At 34.7% G+C, this 10,024-nt stretch overlaps 1 protein-coding gene across 2 annotated transcripts; it reads left to right on the top strand.

Moving 5' to 3' along the window:
- Nucleotides 1-5,272: 5,272 nt before the first annotated feature.
- On the top strand, nt 5,273-7,591 carry LOC145006412 (probably inactive leucine-rich repeat receptor-like protein kinase IMK2). 2 transcript variants are annotated; one of them, XM_078965499.1, is made up of 3 exons: nt 5,756-5,973; nt 6,054-6,782; nt 6,865-7,591. In XM_078965499.1, exons 1-3 carry the CDS (start codon nt 5,880-5,882, stop codon nt 7,413-7,415), a joined length of 1,374 nt encoding a protein of 457 aa, XP_078821625.1. In that variant the 5' UTR covers nt 5,756-5,879; the 3' UTR covers nt 7,416-7,591. The 2 variants fall into 2 exon arrangements, with proteins under 2 accessions (XP_078821624.1, XP_078821625.1); XM_078965498.1 differs by having other exon boundaries at nt 5,273-6,782.
- Nucleotides 7,592-10,024: the final 2,433 nt, after the last annotated feature.

Here is a 10,024-nt window from a genome sequence, read left to right on the forward strand (position 1 = left end):
GCATGTTAATATAGAACACAACAAGTATTGATGTGATGACTATATCCCAATATATCATAACATTTTATAATAGTTGTTATAATGTTTCAATATCCAAATACTAAATAAAAATCAAAAATCCCATTTCTAGAATAATAAAGTCTTATAGCTAAAGTGTGACCATTCATACATAGCTTAAAAGAATGACTTTATCAATGGATCTGTCAAAATTTAATTTGTATGAAATCTGTTAATACTGTTAACTCCATATTTAACTTTAATCTAAGTATAGTTAAATATCTTGGAGATATGATTGGTGTTCTTTCGTGACATAGAGTCTCTCCAATCATATCTTGGTGATGTGATTGGTGTTCTTTCCTGTCAATATGTTTTTATTGGATTTCATTCCAACAAGACTTACCCTTCATTCCATAATGAAGTTAAATCCAATTATAATTCATAATTGTTTATATATGTGTAGAAATTAACATATTGTGTAGCTCTTTCCATAAAGATCCTTTCTAAACTCATTGTCTCATTTGCATTCTCTTACTTCTTCTAAAGTACTCTTAGAATGCTCTCTTAGTCATCCAATGACTTAATCATGTATTCAATTAATATCCTATGACATGCTTATAAAATGATCAAATACCATGTCCCATGCATAATATGAAATAAATGATGAATTCATTTGCCAAGAAAATAGAATATAAATCATTTCATTTAGTTCAAGCCTATGAGCTATACACTTTTGAGGCCAACTAAAAATGGTTTCATATGACAATGCCAAGAATCTTCCAAAATAATCTTGTGTCATGATCTCTTTCAAGATATTGACAATATATGTATAAGGACATGAAACTTTTAACATTCAATTTATCTATCCCTTATAGATTCTACATTCCAAGAATGCGTCTTCTCCTTCCCAAGTCTTTCATTTTAGAAACAATTTCCGAGTCAAGGCGAAAACGACTTTGCTTAATCAGAATATGATTTCAAATGATTAAATATGTCTTATTCATACAAGATTAGGAATTTCATTAATTCTCCCACTAGTTCTTAGTAAACACACATGTTCTATTCATTTTAGTATAAAAAACATACCTTGTGGTTCTACGTAAAATGATGAATGTAACATTGAGATGCTTTCTTTATATCCACAAGTGGATCTTAAGCTCTACATATTTTGTTAGGATAACATGGATTAAGAAAACCTCCAGGCTAATCTATATAGATATCTTCTAGTAGATGTCCATTAAGAAAAAAAAGCCATCTATCTTCAAACCTATTTACTATATCTCATATTAAGAATATGAATTCATAGTAAATAATATCCTTGTTGATCTAATCATAACTACTTGTGAAAAAGGTCTAACCACAGTCAATGTCATGAGTATGATGATGATCATACTCAATGACATGAGTATGAGAGAATCCTTTTTACTACAAGTGTTGCTTTAAATGTGTATGGTTATCCATGTAGTTTATTCTTTCTAGAAGAATTATTTACTCCTTCTAGCCTTGCTATAGGGATAAATTTTAATCAAGCTCGTACTTGATTCTCATACATGGATTACATCTCATGTTCATGAGTCTAAGTCATTTATCAGTTCAAGCGCAAGTTCTGCTCGGCTCAAAATCTGTTGGAATTAGAGAATAAATTTCTGACATTGACGAAAGGCAGCATGTTAGTTGATGAATACACTAATAACTTTACAGACAAGATGGAGTTTGCCTTGCGCATCGTTCTAGATGAGCTGACAAAGGTTGACCGGTACGCAAAGGGACTCTCATGGGAGTACCCAGTGCTAGTTCGTCAGGCACCTACTCTAGAGGCAGCTATTTGGGCTGCTAAGTCTGTTGAGAACATGATTAAGGGGAGAACCACCGACAAGGTTGAAGTTGGTGAGAAGAGAAAGTTTAAGGGAACATCTGGTTCCGATAAGAGAAGCAAATTTTCAAAATCTGATTCGAAAAAGTTTAGAGGAAAAGGAGGCGAAGCAAAATGGTGTGATAAGTGTAAGAAAAAGCACTTTAGGAAATGTAGTGAGGATGTCACCTGCTACAAGTGTGGAAAGATTGGGCATTTTGCCAATGAGTGTCCGAACAACAAAAGGATGTGTTTTGGTTGCAATGAAGAGGGGCACATTTTGAAAGACTATCCGAAGAAGAAGGAGGCAGCTAATCCCAACATTCCACCAAAGCCGAAGGCGAGAGCCTTCCAAATGACACTTGAGGTTGCGAAAGATGAAGCTGATGTCGCTTTAGGTACCCTTCTCGTAAACGAATTGCCTACTCAAATTTTGTTTGATTGTGGAGCCAACTACTCCTTTATTTCGTATGAGTTTGGTAGAAAACTAGCTTTGCCTATTCATAGACTACATAATGCTTTATTAGTCGAAGTTGCTAGTGTCAAGTTTGTACCTGTTAGCCATCATATGAAAAACATCTTAATCGACCTTAATGGGAATAAGTTTCACGATGAATTATTGCCTATCGAACTTAATGGTTTCGACATCGTGTTGGGAATGGATTGGCTTAGCGCCAATGATGCCGAAATATTATGCAAGAAGAAGATAGTTAAAGTAAACCCGCCTGGGAAAGATTCGTTTATGGTGTATAGGGACGAACGCAGAGTAAATTCTGGAATCATTTCTCTATTGAAAGCCAGAAAGTGTTTGACCAAGGGATGTACATCATACTTAGCATTCGTGATTGATGCTAATAAGGAAGAGAAGGTGATGCAAAGCATTCCAGTGGTGTGTGATTATCCGGAAGTATTTCCCGAAGATCTTCCTAGATTACCACCTGATAGACAAGTGGAGTTCAGAATAGACTTGTTACCAGGGACCACGCCAACAGCAAAAGAACCTTATCGATTAGCACCGAAGGACATGAAGGAGTTGATGATGCAACTTCAGGAGTTATTGGACAAAGGTTTCATTAAACCTAGTTCATCACCCTGGGGAGCTCCGATGTTATTTGTGAAGAAGAAAGATGGAAGTATGAGAATGTGCATCGATTACAGAGAGCTGAACAAGGAAACAATAAAGAATAGATATTCGTTGCCGAGGATTGATGACCTATTTGATCAATTGCAAGGTTCGAGCTATTTCTCGAAGATCAATTTTAGGTCAGGATATCATTAGCTAAAAGTAAGAGAGCAATATATCGAGAAGACTGCATTCAGAACTAGATATGGACACTACGAGTTCTTGGTTAAGTCGTTTGGGCTAACCGATGCTCCAGCAGCATTCATGGATTTAATGAATAGGGTTTGTAATCCGTTCCTTGACAAATCTGTGATAGTGTTTATAGATGACATTCTGATTTACTCGAAAAACCAAGAGAAGCATGGCAGACACTTGCGATAAGTGTTAGAAGTTTTGAAGAAGGAGAAGTTGTATGCAAAGTTCTCCAAATGTGATTTTTGGATTCGTGAAGTCCAATTCTTGGGTCACGTGGTCAACCAAGAAGGGATAAAAAACAAAAATAAAAAAACAATAAACTCATATATATATATATATATATATATATATATATATATATATATATATATATATATATATATATACATATATATATATATATATATATATAGGGTTAGTTTCATGTGAGACGGTCTAATTTTGTGAGACCGTGAGACGCATTTTTTTATTTTTTATATTTTTTATATTTTTTTTAGTTAATTCAACTTCCGAAAATAATATTTAAAAAAAGAATTTTTTTTATTTTTCCAATTATTTTGCATTTTAAAATTATTTTTAGAATATGTACAGTATAATATTCTATTTAGAATATTTCAAGTATTTTTCAAAAAAAAAGGATTTTTTTTATTTTATTTTTATTTTTTTAGTTAATTCAAGTTCCGAAAATAATATTTAAAAAAGAATTTTTAGATTTTTCCATTTATTTTGCATTTTAAAATTATTTTTTAGAATATGTCAGTTAATATTCTATTCAGAATATTTCACGTATTTTTTTTTTTTTAAAAAAAGGATTTTTTTTTATTTTTTTTAGTTAGATCAAATTCCGAAAATAATATTTAAAAAAAGAATTTTTGGATTTTTCTATTTATTTTGCATTTTAAAATTATTTTTAGATTTGGTCTCACGGTCTCACAAAATTAGAATGGTCTCAAATGAACCTGAACATATATATATATATATATATATATATATATATATATATATATATATATATATATATATATATATATATATATATATATATATATATATATATATATATATATATATATATACATAATTCTTTTTGAATTTCACTCTTTTTGTTATAAATAATTATTTTAAATTTAACTTGCTTTAATTCTCAAACGTTACATATAAATAGTACTCTAATTATTTAAGTTTTCACTCATTTTAAATCTTGGTAATAAAACAAAATAAACAAATAATGCCACGATACAAGAAGAAAAGGATTCGTTGCAGATAATGAGTAAAAATTAAAGACAACACATGGTGGAGGATAAAGATTCATGAAACCACTTTAAGTAACAGTGAACAAAAAGAAAATTATAGCAGAAGATTTCAGTTACATCTGATTATACTATGTTGGATTCTTGTATGGTCTGTCCATACCTAAATACCTCGATTATCCACCGCTAAGCTTCAAAAATCAAATGGTGTTCCCGAATTTAAGGGTACAGTTCTTTAATGCAGGGGCGGTGATGACCTAGCGATCTGTTGACCGCCACAAATTGAAAAAAGGTCACCAGATGCCAAAATCAAACTCAAAAGTGAAACCATGAGTGGGAAACAGGGACTTACAAAATACAATTTAGTTGGAGAAAACAAATACATATACACATTGAGAAGCATAAACTTATCAAAAGGATTGAACTGTGTATTGAATATCCGAAAACTGAATTGTCGATGATGCAAAACCTTGGAAAAACGATGTTGTATAGGAACGTTGATATCATATATTTCAAATATATATTGAGCAGTTTATGATAAAATCGACAATTGACATAATAATTTCAATTAAATGTAATCGATTGATTGATATCATACCTTATTTAAGAAATCGGATCATAATAACCTTCTATTAATCAGGTATGTGCAGAATTTGAGTTAATGACTAGACCTGTTATCACCTATAAAAATGGAGACAAAATTGAAACAAAACAGGCCTTATATGGATTTGATATCGAATTGTATTCAATGTGAAACCAAGTAGGGGTATAATGGGTATTTAACTTTTGCAAAATTTTGATGTTTTGAAGGGACAGTGGACATATGGTTTTGTTTAGTAGATAGGGAGATATATTCAACTTGAGACACAATAAAGTCAAATCACGCAATTACAAAGCAAACTTTCTGCACTCCAACATTTGTAGTTGCAACTCTTGATTTTCTTCACAACATATTATTAACCTATTGCTATGGAAGATACCCAGGACCAAACTTCACAAACACAACCATGTCGCCAGTTTTCCCTCTCAGAGATTCAGATAGCCACCCATCGATTTGATGAGGAATCCGTCATAGGTCAAGGTGGATACGGGAAGGTTTATAAAGGTTCTATCAAGATTGGAGAAACATATGTCCTTGTAGCCATGAAACGGTTGCATTCCAATTCAAATCAAGGGGCCTTGGAATTCTGGGCTGAAGTTGAGATGCTTTCTAAATTGAGGCACTGTAACTTAGCTTCTTTGATTGGTTATTGTAAAGATGCAAACGAGATGATTCTTGTCTACGAGTATATGCCCAAAGGAACACTTGAAGATTGTCTTCGTAAAGGTGCCACTCTTTCATGGTTATTGCGGCTCAATATATGTATAGGTGCTGCTCGTGGATTAGATTACCTCCACACAGGCACCGGAACTAAACAAGCAGTAATACATCGTGATGTGAAGACATCTAATATCTTGTTAGATGACAATTACGCTGCAAAAATCGCAGATTTTGGGTTGGCGAAAGTGGGCCCCACCAATACTTCTGTTACCACAGGAGTCAAAGGGACATTCGGGTATCTAGATCCAACTTATTTCCTTACGAAAAAACTAACAAGTAAATCTGATGTTTATGCTTTTGGTGTTGTACTCTTAGAGGTGTTATGTGGGAGGCCTGCTGTGGACACAACTCTTAAAGAAGAGCAATGGGGTCTAGCAAAATGGGCTCAAGAACGTATTACAAAAGGAAAATTATCCAAGATTATTGATTCTAGATTGAGGAGGCGAATATCGAGTAATTGTTTGAAGGAGTTTGCAAAGATCGCAGTTAGATGCTTGCATACTGATGCAAATAAACGGCCAACAATGGCGGAAGTTGTAGCAAAGCTTGAGTTGGCGTTGTCTTTACAAAAAAAGGTGGATCCTTCTGCTGCAAAAGGTAGAGTGCGCAAGAAGGCATTGTCTTTTTTTAAAGCTGATGTTCCAAAATTGATCAATTCAATAACTTCTTATTTGGCAATAAGAAAACCTGTTGTGTTAGCGACTTCTATAGTTGATGCAGACTATGAATCTGGTGGACATATGGTTCATTTCGATGGTGGGTTTGAGTTAAGTCTAATCGAGTTGCTTACAGCATCTGCCAAGATTCTAAATGAAAAACCTTACTGTAGGACATATGTAGCATATCTTTCAGATGGTTCTCAAGTTGTTGTTAAACGCATACTAACTCAATTAAGCCAAAATAATTTTGCTACTGCTGTTTCTGCCCTTGGAAAGATTCGCCACATGAACGTATTGGATGTTAAGGCCTATTACTGGGGTAGAGGAGAGACATTATGTGTCTTTAAATTTATGATTAATGGGAGTGTTGCGTCTCTCTTAAAATGTAAGTTTATCCATAAATATTTCTAATATCTTTTTACGATCAATAATAGGGGTTTGCTTATAAGTTAACTTTCTGTATGCAGCTTCCCGGATTAAGCATGGGTCTATAACTCCATTTGAGTGGCCACAACGGATAAATATAATTATGGGAATCACAAGAGGCCTCCTCTACCTTCACACTCAAGAGAAGATAATTCATGGAGACCTTAAGTTGAGCATGATATTGCTCGATGAGGATTATAATCCCGTGATTGCTAATGTTGGTCTCTCACAGCTTATGCCAGCCACAAGAAAAAGGGTTCGAAACAATTGTGCACCTGAATTCAGCGGATCAGTGAATGCAACAGCAGAGGTTGACATATATAGCCTAGGAATTATAATGTTACAGCTTTTGTCTAGAGAGTCTGCTAAGAGAAGAAAAAGTTCAGTTGATTTGCCGACATGGGTAAGATCAGTACCAAAAGAAAACTGGTCTGCTAAAGTGTTTGACGAGAAACTCATTCAGGAAACATCCTTCAATGGCAATTCATTGGTCATGATAATGGAATTAGCTCTCCAGTGTGTTGAGTATGACCCTAAGGACAGGCCTACAGCTAATGATGTCATTCAGGCACTGGAACAGATTCAGGTGTAGATGATGATGTTGTTAGCCATGGTGTCGAAAGATAACTACAAGTAGGCACATGCGGATATTTGTTTCCAATTGTAGTCCTAGGTTAGCAAGATTGTATTATATTACTGTACCTATGTATTATATGGAAGAATACCAATGATAAAGTTTTTAATGATGAAAATAATGACCAATCCCAAGTGAACTATGTAGTTCTACATCTCTTGTAACACATTCCTATAGTTGTAACTGTTTTATACGACATTGTTGTTAATTGTTGATGGGCGTAGGAAGAACGACGAGAGTAGGAGCGGACAGACCAAGGTTGTCACCACACAGCACACAATTGACGGACATAGGTGACGGACCCAAGGTGCAGACCCGGAAGACAGATCCATGTTACATGTTACAAGCCCCAACCCAGTTCGCATGACCCATTTGGGCCCAACTAGATGATTGGGTCTTGGCGTCTTGCTTTGCTTTTTATTCTAATACATGGAGGGGGTACTTGTAAGACATGGACTAGACTTTGCTTGGCATGCTTACTTTGCACTCTTACACTCACATATACATTTATAATATAAATGTATATTTATATTCCTTAATATATATATATATATATATATATATATATATATATATATATATATATATATATATATATATATATATATTACATTAGGGTTTCATCCAAGAGGATATCATGTCCTTGATTCTTCTAGCTTGGCCGCTCTCCGGTTACTCTTTTTTTGCTTAGTGGCTGCAGAGTCATCAATGTGATCCTCAGACATGGAGTCAGTGTTTTTGTTGGAGGAGTGTGAGTTTTTGTTTTTGGAGGAGACTTAGGGTTTTCTTCGGTCGACGTTTCTTCGGTGATGCTTTCTTCCTCATCTTCAATGTTGTTTTTTGTAGACGAACCTCTTAATTAAGATTTAGAGGGATATTTGGAGGGATAAGCTTTTTCGAGAATTTGTCTTTGGAGGAGATTGAGGAATCTCCATGTCATCCTTATCTTCGGCAGCCTTTCCCCGTTTTATGGAAGAAGGCTAAGTGTAACGACCCGCATTATTCATAAATATTTTGTAGTTATTTTAGTTCCCTCTAGAATAGTTCTAGAAAGATTCTAGAAGATCTCTAAAAACTCCATGGAAGAATCATGAATAGACGTCTTCTATAAACATTCTGGAAGATGCCCATTAGTTCCTAGTAGTGCTCGCCTCTTGTATATATAGGGCTCTCCTATTTCATTTCTCCCTTACCTTGTAATTAAGTTTCATTTCTCTAGAGCAATAAAGAGCTTTCAAGTGTTGAGCTACTTTCTCCCTTCCTTTGGTTTGTGTGGTGATTCGAGTTAGGATGACTTAGTTTGAGGACTAAGTGTCGTACGATGAGTTTCAAGAGTCAAGTCTGTGCCAAGTTGTATAAGAGCGAATCAACTAAATGTAGGTATGGTGGGTGAGATGGAGAAGATTGGTGTCGGTGATGCCTAGTGTCATGGAGAATGAAGAAAACCGAGCGTGAGAGGAGACTCGTCATGGTGAAAGCAAGGGACCAGGTAAGTCTAAGGATATATGGGTATCCTTAGAAAAGAGAGTCGGCGAAGTTAATACCATTATGGAGATGTTGCGTGTTCAAGTTGAGGATGTACATCAACAAATGGGCATGATGGAATTAGAAAATGAAGAAATGCAAGAGAACATGAAAGGAGCGATCAATCAACTTGGTGGAGACTTACGCAAAGAGATATGAAACTTACACGAGTTGTTCCTACACGAGGTGGCTAAATTGTATGAGCAAGTGCAAGGTAAGCTCTGTATTTTGACTCAATGAGTAGAGGATGTGCGTACAGATTGGACACTTTGAAAACGTACACTGGTTAGCGGATTAGGTTGCTCCAACATCTATGCTAAAAAAAATAAAGTCCCAAAACTATCAACATTCATGGAGAAAAGGCAAGTTAGAGTATTCGATGGCTTTTATTGGATATGGAGCAATACTTTGAAGGGATAGGTGTATTGGACGATGATACGAAGATCAAGACTTCTACAAGGTACTTGAAGGACACCACCATATCTTGGTGGTGGCATTGTTATATAGATATCTATCGAGGTACATGTGTTATGAACACTTAGAATGATTTTGTTTGTGAAATCAATTGGCAATCTTATCCAGAGAATGTCATGATGGAAGCGAAACAAGTTGATCATGTCAGCAACATTAAATGCAGAAATGTGACAACCTGAAATTTCCATTCTGAACAAACCATATCAAACCAATAGAAGTTAGAACAGTTATAGTGAAATTTCAGACTTTGGGTATAAGTTTGAGTATTTGAGGTTTAGCACTTAAGGAGATATCAGGAGAGTGGATGCACTAGGGTTTTGTGCAACACTGTTATTCCAATACTCAATGATATTAGAGTTCATTCCGGGAATAAAATATTTTCTACTAAAAATCTCAGGACTATAAATAGAAATCTGAACCATATTCATTCATTAGTTGCATTTCCATCTAGAGAAAAGTCGAATTCTCTCTCACGGATCTTCGGGTTTTTATCCCAAATCGTGAGTACTTCTATCTAGTTATATTATATAGCTTAGATTGTAGTTTATAACATCAAAATCGGATCAAAA

The sequence above is a fragment of the Lactuca saligna genome, chromosome 7 (assembly GCF_052625555.1).
Source record: "Lactuca saligna cultivar CGN05327 chromosome 7, ASM5262555v1, whole genome shotgun sequence".
Classification (NCBI taxonomy): Eukaryota; Viridiplantae; Streptophyta; class Magnoliopsida; order Asterales; family Asteraceae; genus Lactuca; species Lactuca saligna.

Bases quoted from the DNA above. Each gene is read 5' to 3' on its own strand.
- LOC145006412 (XM_078965498.1), top strand. From the start codon at position 5,387: ATGGAAGATACCCAGGACCAAACTTCACAAACACAACCATGTCGCCAG. The intron at 6,783-6,864 runs GTAAGTTTATCC...TTCTGTATGCAG, and splicing joins TGTTGCGTCTCTCTTAAAAT to CTTCCCGGATTAAGCATGGG.